Raw genomic sequence first — 18,019 nt, forward strand, 5'->3', positions numbered from 1 at the left:
GTAGATATTTTTGTTCCGACAAAGTTAAAGTTTGTTGAAATTTCAACAAAGTCAAAGCTTACGAAAATTTAAGATACTTGCTTGGGTTTTGTAAAGTTATATGAAAACGAGTTTTGAAGATTTGTGATGTGCAAATACAAAATTGAGGGGCAGAAGGTAAATTATTTTCTTAATCATATATACATAGTACTATGTTAAATTTATAAAATTTATAAAATTTAACACAGTACTATGTTAAATTCCTCTTTTCTTAATCATTATTAATTAGATGACGACTTGACTTTTATTTGTTTTTTTTTTCTAGATGCATTTATTACTCCTTCCGTTTCAAAATAAATGTCAAATTTTTGCAATGTGCACTATTCACCTGACTTACTTTGACCATACTTTTTAACTAATGTATAAATACAAATATTAGCATGTAAGATGTTGTTTGATTTGTCTCGACAAATATTTTCAAAATATTAAATTTTTCTAATTTTTTACTTTAGATAATTAAAGATATTAACGGTCACAATTGTGCATTGGCATATGTGAAGTGGTTGACTTTGACATGTATTTTGAAACGGATGGAGTATTAATTAACATTAATTTTGAAAAAACAAAATATAAAAAAAAAAATTTCTTTCAATTTCTCACTCTTGCGTATTTCTCTCTCAAAGCTCCATTCTAATTTTCTAGAATCCCCGTTCAATTCTTCAATTCATTTCATTTCCATTTTTTTCTTCAAAATCCCTAATATTCTCCCTCATCTCCAATTTCATTTTTTTTTCAATTTCCAAGTTTGATGAATTTGATTATGAAGTTATGAATGTGAAGAGAAAGATGAAGGTGGGGAAGATGAAAGAGGAATGAGTTTTAATGGGATTGATGATGAAGTTGGTAATGAATGTGATGAAAGGGAAGATAATGAATTTTTTTTTTAAAATTATTTATGTTTAACTTTTTAAAAATTATTTATGTTTAACTATTTTTTTAAAAAAATATTGAGCAAATAATGTCACATAATTAAAAAAGGTTGAATCAACGTGCCATGTCATTTATTATGTACCATCAATACGCCATGTCATCTTATTTGTTAGGTCACATGTGTTTAAAGTCTAAAATCAAAGAATTTTGAAATGACAAGGTAAAATCTAAAACTTTATTTTTCTACGTAAGGTAAAATCAAAACTCTGTCAAATAGCAGGGACTAAACATTATTTAACCTTTTCTTTTAATCTCCTGAACAAAGGTTTATCTCCCGTCTTCGCCTCCTCTCCCCTTTCCTCCAAAACCCAACTCTCAAACAATCTCCCTCTGCACCCATTCTCCTTGTCCTCATTTCTCGGTTCACAAAATCACTTAATAATCAGATAGCATATCCCCTACCAAGCCCTAGCTGCCGCCTGAGCTAGCGACTATCGTCCTCCGATATTTCCCGGAACGTCCAAAGAGGCGTCATTAACTAGACTTATATTATTCATTAGGTAGTTTTTACAATTTTTCTCCATTCAAAAATATAATTTCAATTCTGAATTCACCTCAATTTTAAGGTTTTCTTTATTGTATTTTTCGTTAATTTTTACCGGTTAGTATTAGTAACTAGATTTTGATTCAAGTTTTAAATAAGCGCTTTTATGATGTTGAATTAGATTTTTTGATTTTGTCAACATATGTTTCTGATTCAACTAAAATCAAAAAGTCCCAACTTTAGGCAGAAACCTTTATTTTTTTATTTTCGGGTTTCTTATTTCTTTTACAAAATAATTATTCAATTTGAGCCTGGATTTTGGGTTTTTTTTTTTTTTACTCAAAAAGCAGACTTTATTAATGAATTAAATCAAAAACAACAAGAGGAGCAATCCAAACTTTGTTGGGCTCGTGCAAGGTCAGCTTAGAGCTCTACTGTTATAGTTTATTAAAAAAATTATTATTATTATTTAAATAATAATCACTTTTAAGAGTACGTATTGTATCTGTTTGTTATAGTTTTAAAAAAAAATAGAATCTAAAAATAGCTTTAAATGAAAAGCTATGAGTAAGTTACCAAAAATTATATTTTTTTTAGAGGAAAGAGAAAATATGATTCAAAAGATAGAACTAATTTTGTAACAAAAAATCTTTTTATATAGTTATATCCAAACAAATTAAATTATTTGTTGTTATTTTTATCACAATAAACAAACGCAAAATAGATTTTTTCACTGAATCTTTAAAGAGTTAATCTCTAAATTATTTTAGACTCTTGCTAGTCTCACCCCATATAATTCTAGTTATACCCAAATTTATTTAAAATTTTACAATAATACCAAAATTGTCCTCTTCATGTAAATTTCTAAAACCCCATCTTTTATGATCATTGTGAACCCTCACCCCCTTTTATCCACAAATCACCATAGATGTGCAACCAAGATCTGAATCAACATATTTGTCATTGATCTGTACTATATTCATAAAAGTTAGTGAATTTCATGAATTTCATTTTCGATGAGTTTCTATTTGTTTATTGTTTGTTTTGGCATGAGATATGCCTGTTAATTTGATTTTAAGTGAGAGGTTAGTGTAAATTAAGTTTACGTATGTTCAATCTAGGTTAATGTAAATTCAGTTTACGTATGTTCAATTTAGGTTAATGTAAATTAAGTTTACGTATGTATATAAAAAATTAGTGTAAATTTAGTGTAAATTCAGTTTACGTACGTTCAATCTAGGTTATTGTAAATTCAGTTTACGTATGTTCAATTTGGGTTAATGTAAATTAAGTTTACATATGTATATAAGAGCAATAGCTTTCAAAAACGCGGTGAGTGTTTGGAGGGAGGAACACATGAATTAGGATTACGTTTCCAGGTTTCAATGATTAAGCGATATCTTAAGCAATGGATGAAAGGATTTTAGATTAATTTGAAATTTTTATTTTAGTTTAAGGGTATATTAGTCGGTCTGAATGTAACCTGTGTTTTTTGGGGTGTGAGTAGCATCAGTCATTATTTTATGTGAAAATCAATTTTTATTTTAACCCGTAACATGCTCTTACGTGCTGCAACATTAACCCATAAATAGCCGAAACTACTGATCTCATCAAGTCGAGTCCTAAGAGAGTATATACCTCCCACATAGTTCCTAGGCTTTCACGATATTCACAAATAATCTTGTTAAAGCTACGATCAATTGCCAGCTTCACCGATCGGTATACCGCATAAAGCTTCAGCCACTTCTGGAGCATCAAAACCAAGTTGCCGCGGCCAGCACATCTTCTCCGATTCAGGTTAGTTAGGTTTCTTTCAATAATTATTCTTGTGATTTCTGCTTGCATGTTCAATCTAGTAGTAGCATGTTCGCTTAACTGATAATGTTTTTCTTCTACAGTACTCTATCTTTTCAAAAACATGCATGTTCCTTACAAACCAAATATTATAACCAACAGAAAGTTGATTAGAGTTGTGCCACTGCAAAATCACATTGTATCCCGTCTTTACATGATTTTGGGTTTAGTTATTGGACAAAATACACACACCTCTACATTATTATTTAGCGGCTTATAGTGTTACTTACTTCTCAATTTGATTCAGGTTTTATCGTCGTGGCAGTTTATTAGTATGGAAGATTCTGAGGCCAAATCTCCTGCAAATCACCAAACTGAACAAGGTATGTATAATTAATTTCTTGCATTACTAGACTCACAATTGTTATCTTATATATGCACCTCTGCATTTATTTCTTTGTACTGTCATTAACTTTTCTTTTTACGTGTTTGTTGATCTTCACAGTGTGTAGTTTCTTTAGAAAACCTCTTAATAAGAAGAATATGAGGAAGCGAAGCACTATTGAGAATGAGGATGGCTCGAACAATGAGGAGTCTTTGATGCATGTTCAGAAAAAGATCATGAAAGCTAACAATAACTTATTCTTTTCCACCGCCTCTTCAAAGACCTCTGCCTATGCTAAACCGAACGAAGAATCCGAGAAACCTAGCTTTCATTTTGAGTCTTTTAAAGAGATTCAAGTTCAACATGATAGCAAAGCAACCGCAACTTTGGAGACTGAGACTGATTTTTCAAGAGATGCCCGTGCCATCCGTGAAAGAGCTCTTAAGCAAGCGACAGAGAGTCTCAAGGGAAAGAGTAATCGTTCCGAAGATGTACAATTATACAAGGGAATCAATAATTACACAGATCATAAGGCTGGATTTCGTAGAGAGCAAACAATTGCTAGTGAAAAGGCTGGTGGGTCACACGGTCCTCTCAGGGCTTCAGCTCACATAAGAGTTTCAGCAAGATTTGATTATCAGCCGGATATATGCAAGGATTATAAGGAAACGGGTTATTGTGGGTATGGTGATTCGTGTAAATTTATGCATGATCGAGGTGATTACAAATCTGGGTGGCAGATGGAGAAGGAATGGGATGAAGCTGAGAAAGCTAGGAGGATGAGATTGGCTGCAAGTGAAGATGCAGAAGAGGAGGGTGCTAGTTTGAATGATGAAGATGATGATGATGAAGACTCGTTACCATTTGCGTGTTTCATTTGTAGAAACCCATTTGTGGATCCTGTCTCAACCAAGTGCAAGCACTACTTCTGTGAGCATTGTGCATTGAAGGTACACCCTTAACTTCAAAGCAAATAAGTTTCAATTTATAACAGTTTCAAGTTATTTAGTAATGCTTAACTTTTTCCCTTTTAATTATGCCTAACTTCTGTTCATTTTACTTGCAGCATCATGCAAAGAATAAAAAGTGTTTTGTCTGCAACCAGCCTACGCTTGGCATTTTTAATGTGGCTCATGAGATACGAAAGAAGATGGCCGAGGATAAATAAACTCATCCAGTACAATCAATGACTATTTTTGCTTCTTGGAGGTCATTTTTCCCCCTCTATTTTGTTTTCCCATTTTAACTGTGTTAAATGGAGATGCTATGGTATTGAGTTCAAAACATGTTAGGTTAGTGCATAGCTCTTGTCACTTATGTATCTATTTGATTGACATCCCAAAATATATGTTGTAGGGGTTAGAAATTTACCTTTAAGATGAATAAGTAGGAAATCCGAGGATTGAAACCCGACTGCTGCATGTATATTGCAATGTTCATACTCACTAAACTATGCTCAAAGGAACGACGTCAATTTTTTTTTTCTTTACAAGTTAGTGTTGGCAGATAATTTACTTAGCTTACTTCATTCTTCATAATCGACTTGACGAGTCATACAAATTTATAATCAACTCGGCACAACTAATTTTCATGTTAAAATAAAAATTATTATACTGCTAGCAATTTTTAAAAAATAAATTGTCTACATTAATTCAAAGTCCTGGATCGCCAGTAATTTGCACAGGAAGCAAGGCACCACTTTTACATGTAGAACAGCCATTAGAGCATCCATTGTTAATGCCTCCCATCTCCCATAAATATGCTATCTTCCAGATTTCCACACTAACAGAACAAAATATGAACATACAACAAACATTTATTATTTATAAAAATAACACATATCAAACATTTATGCTGGAATATACAACATTTCATTGTTGGCTGATTGTGTCATTATTCCACATAATTTGTTGTGATTTTGAGCTGATTTGATGGGATTTCGATTGTTTGAGGCTATTAATATGGGTGCTGCTATGTAAATCTCACAGCATCGTGAATTTCATTAGTCTTTTTTTGTTTGTTTTTTGGTTTTAGTATCATATAATTTCATTAGTCTTTTTTATTTTATTTTGAATCGTGATTTCGATCATATTGTTTCATTGACAGATATTTATAGAAGATAGATTGGCTTCAAATTGGAGATATGAGGTAAAAGAGTTACAATTACCCTACTAGAACAAGACAAATTTATGTTCCAATTCTACCACCTTTGATCACTCTCTCAATGTTTAGTTGGCAGAATTGGAACATGAATCGGCCTTCTTCTACTATGCAAAAAGACTCCTGAAAGATATTCCGATCCCAATTTATATCAAATATTCGTAGCATTTTCCAGATCCCGATATATCAGATACTGTAGCATCATTTTACTATCTAAGCTGCATTCACCAGACTATATAAAATTAATTTAGTTTCTAAAGAAGTAAAGATGTATAAAGTTAAATTATTATTTTCACAATACACTACTATTTTTATTGATTGAAATCACACTTATACATGAACATTGATTTATCTCATAAAATTCACTTACCAGACTGCATTCATTTATCTTAACAGCCCTCAACAAAGTCTCCTCCGCCGGTTCAAGCTGTTCCGGCAACCAACCAATCACATCTCCGTCTTGTTTAGCATCCGCAGTCCCGTGCATGACACGTTCCACATGCTTTCTTGTATCTGCAAACTCGAACTCCGATATCGGAGACGCTTTGTGATGCTTAATAGTATTATTTGTTATCTTCATTCTGTTCCTCTTTGCTCCTCTCTTTTTCTTCTTCTTCTGGCCATGGAGTTCCATCTAGACCAGCACAACTCGCATCTTCTAAAGCAGCAGCTTTTGTCCCTTGTTTCCTCTTTTGTTGAATGTTTGGATCCAATCGCTCATTCACCAAACTTAGTATTTGTGTCGCTATCACCTCTACTTGTACCCTGCAAAAATATTATTTCTTAGTAATAAATAATATGTACATATATATAGTAATAGTATAATAATACATCTTAGAAATATAAACTTCTATGTTATTAATTACTTGGGGTGAATCTCTATAATTAGTGTAACCTGGTTTGTGGTGGCAAAGGATGGAAGTGGACAGTATAAGACAATAATAGGGGAGATGTTGAAGTTGGTGAAGAAGAGTCTCAAGAGATTTGTGGTGCATGTGAAGAAAGGGGTGTATGTAGAGAATATTGATTTGGATAAGAATACATGAAATGTGATGATTAATGGTGATGGTATGACGGAAACCATCATATCCGGTAGCCGGAATTTCATCGACGGCACGCCAACCTTTGAAACAGCCACTTTCGGTAAGTGTTTACATTTTTATTCATTAGTCTTTGCTGCTGCGCACAGCCAATTCACACTAAAGATTAAGTTAAGGAAAATGCTGCATCTCCCGAAATAATTTTACCCAACATGATCACGACACACACAAATATGGATGTGGGGCCCTTTTTTTAATTATAGCGGGACCCTTTTTGCATCTGCCACCCCATGTTTTCAACTAAACAACATATCCAATGGTGTAAATTATTCGGGACAGCCTCGTGAATTTTGTTCTCGCGTTAAATAGCATCACTGTTAAGTTAATATATAATTCATGCTATCGATTTGGTTATTTTATCCGTTTAATACTCTGCAATGATTCTTTTACTATTAAGTTCCATGATCAGGTTCATAACTCCCAATAAAGCCACATATAGAGCATCGATTCGATAACATATATAACCCCATGTAGATTTTGTCAAAAAAAAAAAAAACCCACGTAGATTGATATAGGAATCTGCCAATTTGCATTGATTAGATTACATATCTGATAATACTAATTAAGGTATGTTTAGACTGATGAAATTAGATAGTTTTCGTTAAAAAAAAAAAAGAATCAATGAAATAATTTTATGCTTCATTGCTTAGTTTGCTGATGGATTGAAACCCAATTATATATATATATATATATTCTACTCCACTGCACTTACCATCAATTTGTTGTGAGTTGATTCAATTTTTTGTCAAAATAATGTAATTACTTGTGACACAAGTAATGTAATAATAGAGTTTGTAAGATTATTTGATGCACAGGTAACATAGTGATAGAGCTTCGAAATTCTGTTTTTACAGTTGGAAGTTAGTTATAGTAGTTTGTTACTCATTTTGAGAACTTGTAGCTCTTATATGATATGTATAGATACTTGATATATGAATAGAATATCACAACTCTGTGATACATTGAAAACTCAAAAACCTCTCCCTCTTTCTATTTTTATTCTTCTCTGTTAACCATAACTGAAAACAAAAAGTGTGTGTGAATAAACTAAGTGAATAGTTCAAGTTCTAACACATTTTGGCTCCCTCCCAGTTTGGAGGGTATGGAATGAAATCGGTTACTAGTCTTTTATTAAAATTATAAAATGAAAAGTTTAGACCAATTAACATATATGACCCTAAAGTGATGTTGTTTTTGGAATAAGTTGGAGTAGAATATTGTGGTTTGAAAGGTTCTGGCGATTTGTGGAGGTAGATGTACAAAACTAAGGGATAGAAGGTAAATTATTTTCTTTATTCTATACTAGCGGAAAGACGGGCACTATCGTGACCGTCTGTCCGCTCTTTCTACTGCGCTAACGCATGTGATTATTTTATTATGTTTGTTTATATAATTTTGATTAAAATGTTTAAATTTTAAAATATTAATGAAAATTATTGATATATTGATTTATAAACAAAATATTGTCAAGGCATATAACAATTATTTATGAACTCAACAAATTTTAGTTTGTCTGCATATAAAATAAAGATCTTTTATTGTTTATTTTAATAGTAATTAGTAACATCATAACATAAATGTATAGATGACATGTTATGTAAAAGAAACATTGTTATGATTGCGATAAAATAATATCTTTAAAAACTACATTTTTCGTAAAGTCTCCATCTTCTCTTTCTATTTTCCTTTCTTTAATGAGAACTTTTGTTGAATTTTGAGAAACATCTCTTGATAAAGCTACATATAATTGACCATGGCTGAAAACATGTCGTGGAAGATAGATTCCGACATTGGGAATGGTCTGCACTTCAACATTAATTTTTGCTCACATTTATTACTAATCTTTTTTTAGAGGATTTAAAGTCCAATTTTTAACATTATATTTTGCTCACGTTTGTTACTAATCTTTTTTTAGAGTATTTAAAGTCTAATCTTTAACATTATTTTTTGCTCACGTTTGTTATTAATCTTTTTATTTTTTAGGATTTAAAGTCAAATCGTTAACATTATTTTTTGCTCATGTTTGTTACTAATATTTTTTTGAAGGATTTATAGTCCAATCTTTAACAATATTTTTTCCTCATGTTTATTACTAATATTTTTTAGAGGATTTAAAGTTCAATCTTTAACAATATTTTTTGCTCACGTTTGTTACTAATCTTTTTTTTAGAGGATTTAAAGTCCAATCTTACTATTATTTTTTGCTCACGTTTGTTACAATTGATCAAAGGCTGAGGAAGAGTAACTTATATTAATAAAATAATATGGAAATACTGTTTTTTATGGAAGGGATATAAAAGTACTTGACAATCTTTGTCGGTTGTATTAAGGGGAACAACACATATGTACAACATAAAAGCGGCGATAAAATGTAACATGAGTTTTTGTTTTGTGCTAGTTTTTTGTGAATTTGATCTTTGCTTAACGGAGGTAAAAGAGGGTTAACGGGGACGATTAGTGACATGGATTATTAATCCAAGTGTTATTTTATAATTGGCTATTTGTATTTAAAATTAAGGGTATTTTTGAAAAGAAAAGTTCAACCCAAAAGTGTGCTGAAAGAGATAGTTTTCTTTATATATAGTATAGATATCATTTTAGATTTGTGAGTCTGTAACTTATCATAAACAATATTTTATAAAATTTTTATTTTGATTAAAATTATAAATATAGATATTTGTGACATTTAAATTGTAATAAATCCAACAAACTATATTTATTATTTTCAATGACGTCATTACTTTAGCAAATATAATATAAATTATTATATTTTTTAATGACACCAACAATATAGGGAGCTTCTACGGTACACTCGCAAAGTAAGGTACCGGTACTCTTACTTCAAAAATTTATAAATTAACAATCATTTTTATGAAATAAAGTTTTATTTATTGACATTTATATTTTGGAAAATATCATTTCATTATATTGTTTATAAAAATCATACTAATTTTTTTTACATTTAATTGTAAAAAATAATCAAAATTCTCTATTATAAGTAATAAAAATTCAGAATAATTAAATTTTATTTCGTCGACGTCTTTGGTATATAAGATTTAGTTATTATAATTATAGGTGACAGAAAATATTTTTTCCTTCAAAAAATAACTTGTTTAACTATTAATTCAAGGATTTAATGTACCAATATACTCAAATTTTTGGGTGTACAATAGAATTTGTCCACAATATAACATTAGGGTGAAATATGTTTTTGGTCTATAAATATACTAACTTTTCGTTTTAGTCCCTCTAAAAAATTTCTTCAACTTTATATTTTTTGAATAAAAATTTATAGAATAGTTTACAATAATATTATAAGAATCTCTATAAAAAAACCTAGATTTTTTTTTTATAAATTCTTCTTTAATTCATGTTTAAAAATTCATACTCTTTTTAGGGATCTTTATATTATTTCACACATTTTTGTACATTTTCATTAAAAAATACAAAGGTTATATATGAGTTGACTTAAAAAAGAGACCAAAAGTGGTGATTGAAAAATTTATAGGAACTAAAAGTAAAAAAAAAATTTAGTGAGACTAAAACAAAAAGTTAATATATTTATAAGGACCAAAAACATATTTAAATCACTATTGAAAAAATTGTTTAAAGTTACAATTGAAATAATATAAAAGTCAACTCGAAATCCTTTATTTATTTAATTTATATATAGTATAGATTACCAAGGTAGATATATCTATATATAGCATAGATTACCAATGTAAATAATTTTTTTTTGAGGGACCACATGAAAATATCTTTTATCAAACATATTTTGTTTTTGAAAAAATCAAACACATTTTTTTCTTAAATCATACTACCTAATTTGAAAGTCGTGTAGTATGGTTTGTAACCAAAAAAAAAAAAAGTCATGACTGTTTGTGTGGCGTCTCTTTCGTAACAGGTTACCTACTAAAGACAACTTGGTGTATCGGTGAGTCATTCATCCAGACAACATCGCGTGTGCTTCGGGGTGCGGTCATCCAGAATCGACCAAACACTTGTTTTTGTATTGTAACACTTTTAGTTATCGGTAATTTCTGGTGATATTTGACATCATTTCAGTCAGTTTACAAACATGGCAGGACTACCGCGTGAGACTCATTTGTTTTTAAGAATTATTTGGTTCGCTACTGTTTAGGTGTTGTGGAAGGAGGGGAATAATTATGTTTTCCAAAATGCGGTTTGCTCTTCTTCTGAAGTTCTTGAGAAGGTGAAACTCAATTCCTTCTTATGGCTTAAAGCAATAACTGGTGGAAGCATCCAATCCCTTGTATGGGTGCCTGCTTGTAATCTATTGTCTGTTTTTTTCGGTGCCTTGGCTTTTAGCACCTTAACATTGTAAATTCGTGGATGGTTCTCCCTTTGCACGTCTTGTGCGGGGAGTTCCATTGTTGTTTATAATATATCATTTTTGTTTGTCAAAAAAAAAGTCATGTATCATTTGTGGTTGGTTTACAATATAATAAACTTTCGCAATCAGTCTCTATAATTATCGAGTTTACAAGAAAACTTTTGCAATATTTTTTTGAGGGAAAAACTTGCAATATTGTTGCTCAAAAAAACTAATGAGAATAATAACATGTAGACAGGTGGGGAACAAAGAACCAAATGGCATGCATTTTAGCGCAATTACCGGCTCTTTTGATTGATTCTTGTTTCTGCTACGGCCTGCGATTCTCAACTTGCCATTTGCCCATTTCCATTTTCCACTACTACTAAACTTGCTAAAAAAATTGTATTAAACTTGCGTAGAGTATTTTCTAATGATAATAATAAATTGTTAGGATGCCTTTTAAAAAATTGTTAGGATATATTTGGACGGTTGATGTGTGTGTGTGTCTATATATATATATATATATAAAGCAAAATTGGTATTTTTTTTTTTGACAAAAGCAGAATTGGTTTTTTGTTATCCAAGTTGAAAATGTGTTGGTTGTTAAATTACTCTTCATAGAAAGAAGTGAGTCTAAGGAGTGAAGGTCAGTTTTGTAATTTTTATTAAAAAAATTAATTGATTGAGTTTGGCGGAAAAAGTTAGATTAACGACATGACGAATTAAAATTCAATTTCTAATTTAGAGAGGTATCCTCGTTTAGTGTCTAATACATCTCAAATATACCTTAAATGGAAGAAAGTTATGTAGAAAAAAAAAATGAATTTTATAACAAAATTGGAATAGAATTATACACAGGTTGATTCCTAAATAAGTTGATTTATATTCCATATGGTGTGTGTTCCTACTCTTTCATCCTGTGTCATTTTTTAAGGGAAGCGACTTAAGTCATATCATTGATAATGAGAGTACTAATACAACTGGGTACATAAGTGGAAACTGGCTAGAGATGTGGTTGTCTTTACTAAAGCATGAACAACCTCATTGATTTGTCTTCAAACAAACTCAACACAAGAATTGGGAAAAGTAGAACTATGAGTACGTTTACAATCTCAAATGATATCTCCAAGCTTTGAAACATCAATATCCTTGCTTTTGAATATGTTTACCACCGTTTGAGAATCGAGCTCAAAAATCATATCTTCCAAACCGAGATCATGAACCCATTGGATGGCTCGAAGGAGTCCTATCGTCTCACCTTTGTCCACATCCAAACATAGTGATTGCCATTCCGTCTTGGCAAGTACAAATCTACCCTGATCATCCGAGATGTAAGTCCTAATTTCAACTCTATTCATAATTTAATCATTCACTTCATAATAGAATGAACGTTTTTAAATTTCAATTTATAAATTTGCCTAGGTAAATTTAAGAATAGCATTCTTCTCTTTACTCATAAATTTAAATGGCTATTCATTTCATACTATCCTTTTAAAATATATATATATATATATATATATATATATATATATATATATAGAAGCCACCCATGAAGGTGTCTTTTAGCAAGCCACACCTTAAGGTGTGATTTCCACTTTTTAGTTATAACTTTGCTAAAAGACACCTTCATAAAAGGTGTCTTCTAACAAAACCCATATATATATATATATATATATATATATATATATATATATATATATATATATATTCAAACAATCGTCTCATATTACTTCATTAGGATAGTGGTTCTAGTGGCCAATCACGTTTGTTAGCAATGTATTCGCGATAACATATTTCGCTGGAAGTACCATTATTCGTTTCATCGTGTATCACTCCTCTAAACACACCTAATGACTATGTTATGACAAAATAAAAAAAGTTTTAATATAGAGTGATATACACTTTTGCGAAATTACTGCAACAGACTCACTATCAAACTCACACTAATGCCTCACCCTAGAAACCACCCCTACATAAGCAGCTACTTTTAAATAGTTTGATGGTTTGACTAAAAAACTTGCTGCCTGAATTGAAAGGGAAAGTCCTTTTCTATGAAGAACCCAAAACTGTTGTGATAGTAACTATATGGTCCATACAACACAGCTCAGCTTCACTTAGAAATGAGCCATTAACATAACCAAACCGCGGCCATTTACTCTGCCAGCCTTTCACAAACCGTGTGTACATCATCAACTTTACCACAAAATCAGCTTGACTCTATGTGCAAAGGATCAATCACTCCTAAACTAAGAGATAAATACACTCAACCACAAGTGTCCAAAATATTATTTCTTTTTGTTAGCTAAGATGCTGAAATGGATTAATTATGGAGGAATGATATTTTGACATTTAATTTCCTACAACTTTTAGTGACAACCTTTTTCCTCTCTTTTTATTGGACAATAACAATAGAGAGAGAAAAAGGAAGAGAGAGAATAAAAGTACAGTGAGAGTATGAGAGAGAGGGTTGTCACAAAAGTTGTTAAAAAATGGATGTTCAAATATCATTTCTCTTAATTATGTGCTCAATTAGCCAAACACTATGATGTTAACTTGTCCACCCATAAATTATCAAAAATGAATTTGTTCTTTCTTTAATACTTTACTCAAGATCTCAACAATGAAGCATCATAGAAGTAGTCATGAACAAGTCAACACGTTCTCATCATCCCATAAAAACCATTCACAAAAATACAAAAAAATCCATTTATATCCTAACCTAAAAAAAGTTCTCTACTTATCTTATCTTTCCCATATTCCTATATAAAGTGCCAGTGCCAAAGTTACCAGAAACCTATAAACAAAACAACAACAACACTACAGCAAACAGCATAACATAACAAGTTGCAGCCTCAAAAAAACATACATTAAGATTGTTCTGTCTTTTTTTTTACTGTTGAAACAAAAACATAACAACAACAACAATGGATACTATGAAATCCTTCAAAGGTTACGGCAAAGTAGACGAAATAGAACAACAAGCATTCCAAAAAAAGACACGTAAACGCATCACAATCATAATCATCTCCTCCATCATTCTAGTAGCAGTCATCATAGCTGCAGTTGCAGGAATCCTCATACACAAGCACAACACTGAATCCTCTTCCTCACAAAACTCACTCCCCAACACCGAGTTAACACCCGCCACCTCGCTCAAAGCAGTTTGTGAGTCAACTCAGTACCCTAACTCATGCTTCTCTTCCATCTCTTCTCTTCCTGATTCAAACACCACTGATCCTGAACAACTCTTCAAACTCTCACTCAAAGTTGCCATTGATGAACTCTCCAAGCTTTCTCTCACGCGCTTCAGTGAGAAAGTCACTGAAACGCGTGTTAAGAAAGCTATTGGAGTTTGTGATAATGTTCTTAAGGATTCGTTGGATCGGTTGAATGATTCAATGTCCACGATTGTTGATGGTGGAAAGATGCTTTCTCCGGCCAAGATTCGTGATGTGGAGACATGGCTGAGTGCGGCGTTAACGGATCATGATACGTGTTTGGATGCTGTTGGTGAAGTTAACTCCACGGCGGCGCGTGGTGTTATTCCGGAAATAGAAAGGATCTTGAGAAACTCTACGGAGTTTGCCAGTAATAGTTTGGCCATTGTGACCAAGGTGATTAGGTTGCTGTCAAATTTTGAAGTTTCAAATCATCACCGCAGGTAATTGATGTAAATAGTTAGTTACAATAATGTTTAGAGCCACCACTGTTATAAGTTGAATCACGGACACAGATGTTGATACGCCGACACTGCTAATAATTTTGAGAACATTACATAATCCAGTGTAATTATAAGTGTCAGTGTCATTTGCTGTCGGATACGACACCAGGACACGCCTAATCCGAGGAGTGTTCGTGTTTCATATGCACTAGATTGCTTGCTCAGAGAGTAATCTAATAAGCATTGTTAACTTGATGTTGTTATATACTGATTGTCGCTATTGTTACCAATTAGGTTGCTTGGAGAGTTTCCGGAGTGGTTGGGAACGGCGGAGAGGAGGCTGCTTGCGGTGGTGGTGAATGAGACAGTGCCGGATGCTGTGGTGGCGAAGGATGGAAGTGGACAGTATAAGACAATAGGAGAGGCGTTGAAGTTGGTAAAGAAGAAGAGTCTGCAGAGATTTGTGGTGTATGTGAAGAAAGGGGTGTATGTAGAGAATATTGATTTGGATAAGAATACATGGAATGTGATGATTTACGGTGATGGTATGACGGAAACCATCGTATCCGGTGGCCGGAATTTCATGGATGGCACACCTACCTTTGAAACCGCCACTTTTGGTAAGTGTTTACATTTTTATTCATTAGTCTTTATAGTTGCATGCAGCCGATTCACACTAAAAATTAAGCTGATATGTAATTCCTTCTATTGATTTGGTTATTTTATCCGTTTAATACTCTGCAATGATTTTTTTATTAAGCACCCTGCAATGAATTTAGCTGTGTGCAAGATGTGATTTATGGATAATGTATAAAATTGAGTGATTTTTTTAGTACTTTGAATGCAAGTAGCTTTTTCTTATAATAAATGCAAGTGATATTTGTTTTTTCTTAATAGAGTTTATAAGTTATTGGATGCCGCCCTTGATTTATTACAAATTCATTTATTTGATTGCACTTCAAAGAGTTTATAGAGAAAAAATTAGTTAATTGATTAAGATACAAGTCTTACAGATAATTGAACAAGAGGATATGGGTCTTGAATGTTCAAGTGTGTGATGATAGGTTTAATATATGTTTGGATTGATAGTAAGTTTTGTAGAATCGTAGTGTGCCGTTGTGAGTTTGACAAAAGTTATCCAACACAATCACCATGAATTCACCAAATTCATCATCAATCTAGACATACACTTAGCTTAGTTTGGATTTGTACATGATGGGAGGAAATTGTTAGGAATCAGTTAACTTGCTTGTTATATTATCATGGGAATCTAAACACATATTATCATGTGGCATGTGGTTTAGTGGGAGGGAAATGTCTTTTTTTGTGTCTGGGAATCACATGGTATCATCATGTGAGCTTGATCTGATAGCAGGTCCACAAAATTTGTTGTCTGTCCCCTCTTTCGTTTTCTGAGCCACCTATAATCATTGATGTTTTGACTATGAATAAGATATTTGGTTTGGATATCTTTCCTGCCTTCAATGTGCATAGCCTCCCATGTGGATACATGTTATAGTTATACATCTACATCAATAATAATATCTTACCATCCACGTATCAGTGCATGTTTAGATTTGCAATGAGTTTAACAAAATCCACATATGAATGTAATGTACATCTGGATTTGCGGCGAGTTTAGTAAAATCAAGGTGACACTATGATATTTTTGGAGATCTAAAGCGTAGTTTTTGTCAATATCACAGTGGCGGTTCTATGAAAGTCATTGTCAATCAAAACATTAAACATGGTTTTGTGTTTTAGGAGCTGACCTTTTCTTTTGTTTGAAACTATGATGTTGATACAAAATCCTACAAATGTTTTCTAATGTTAAACTTAGAGAGCATTTTTGAGCAAGAAAGAAACTTAGTGAATTTTTTATTTGCAGCATCACCTTCAGATGCGATTAAATTATACCCACATTGCACACCATATAGCATATGTACTATATGATACAATAGTTCAACATAAGATCTTGTTGCGTTGATACTAATCTTGATCTTGTTGATTTTTGCAGCTGTTAAAGGTAAGGGATTCATTGCCAAAGACATACAATTCTTGAACACTGCAGGTGCATCTAAGCACCAAGCTGTGGCAATGCGATCCGGCTCAGATCAATCCGTGTTCTATAGGTGTTCATTTGTTGGATATCAGGACACCCTTTATGCACATTCAAATCGTCAATTCTACCGCGACTGTGACATTACAGGCACCATAGATTTCATATTCGGAAATGCCGCTGCTGTGTTCCAAAATTGCAAAATCATGCCTAGACAGCCTATGTCAAACCAGTTCAACACAATAACAGCTCAGGGTAAAAAGGATCCTAATCAAAACTCTGGAATTGTGATCCAGAAATCGACTTTCACTACATTACCTGGTGACAATCTCGTAGCACCTACTTACCTTGGTAGGCCATGGAAAGATTTCTCCACCACTATTATCATGAAATCAGAAATTGGCTCATTCTTGAAACCAGTAGGGTGGATAAGTTGGGTTGCTAATGTGGAACCTCCAAGTAGCATCCTCTATGCTGAATATCAGAACACTGGGCCAGGAGCAGATGTAGCCGGGAGAGTCAAATGGGCCGGTTATAAGCCCGCTCTCGGAGACGAAGATGCTGTCAAATTCACTGTTGATTCCTTTATTCAAGGCCCAGAGTGGTTGCCAAGTGCTTCTGTGCAGTTTGATTCTACCATTTGATTTTAATACATTACTGACCCAATACCATCAAATTTATTGTATTATCATACCCTTGTAAGTTGTAACTTATATTGCACTCATTTTTTTTGACCTGCTTTTGAATGGTTTGTAAAATTAGTAGCTAATGTGGTTTGGAAAGATATTTCAAATCCAGAATATGAAACAGATTTTAAAAGACTAGTTTGGCATAAAGACTTTGTATATTTTAAATGATCATGTAAAAGTGTTATGACTTATAAGAGTTTTTGAAAATATATTTACAATCAAATTTAGTTTGAATTTTAACAAATTTATATTATAAGAATTTATGAAATTTTTATATATTTATACGACTATTGCAGTCCTAATTTTTTTTAGGTGACATTCATTTTTAATATATCGAATAAACTCTCAACTAATTCGATTATGATAGCATGCATGATTCACG

General features: G+C 32.2%; 2 protein-coding genes across 3 annotated transcripts; both read left to right on the forward strand.

Moving 5' to 3' along the window:
• Positions 1-3,092: 3,092 nt before the first annotated feature.
• Positions 3,093-7,620, forward strand: LOC146897253 (zinc finger CCCH domain-containing protein 1-like). Of its 2 annotated transcripts, XM_085735080.1 has the most exons (5): positions 3,093-3,250; positions 3,555-3,630; positions 3,753-4,582; positions 4,699-4,841; positions 5,739-7,620. In XM_085735080.1, the coding sequence occupies exons 2-4, from the start codon at positions 3,582-3,584 to the stop codon at positions 4,798-4,800; spliced, it is 981 nt and encodes a 326-aa protein (XP_085591206.1). In that variant the 5' UTR covers positions 3,093-3,250; positions 3,555-3,581; the 3' UTR covers positions 4,801-4,841; positions 5,739-7,620. The 2 variants fall into 2 exon arrangements, with proteins under 2 accessions (XP_085591206.1, XP_085591207.1); XM_085735081.1 differs by lacking the exon at positions 5,739-7,620 and having other exon boundaries at positions 4,699-5,045.
• Positions 7,621-14,024: 6,404 nt separating this feature from the next.
• PME1 (pectin methylesterase 1) lies at positions 14,025-17,784 on the forward strand. Its single transcript, XM_085735082.1, has 3 exons — positions 14,025-14,889; positions 15,184-15,509; positions 16,907-17,784. Exons 1-3 carry the CDS (start codon positions 14,153-14,155, stop codon positions 17,590-17,592), a joined length of 1,749 nt encoding a protein of 582 aa, XP_085591208.1. The 5' UTR covers positions 14,025-14,152; the 3' UTR covers positions 17,593-17,784.
• The last annotated feature ends 235 nt before the right edge of the window (positions 17,785-18,019 follow it).

Source organism: Medicago sativa, chromosome 8 (assembly GCF_051527215.1).
Source record: "Medicago sativa cultivar Bolivia chromosome 8, Bolivia_mono, whole genome shotgun sequence".
NCBI lineage: Eukaryota > Viridiplantae > Streptophyta > Magnoliopsida > Fabales > Fabaceae > Medicago > Medicago sativa.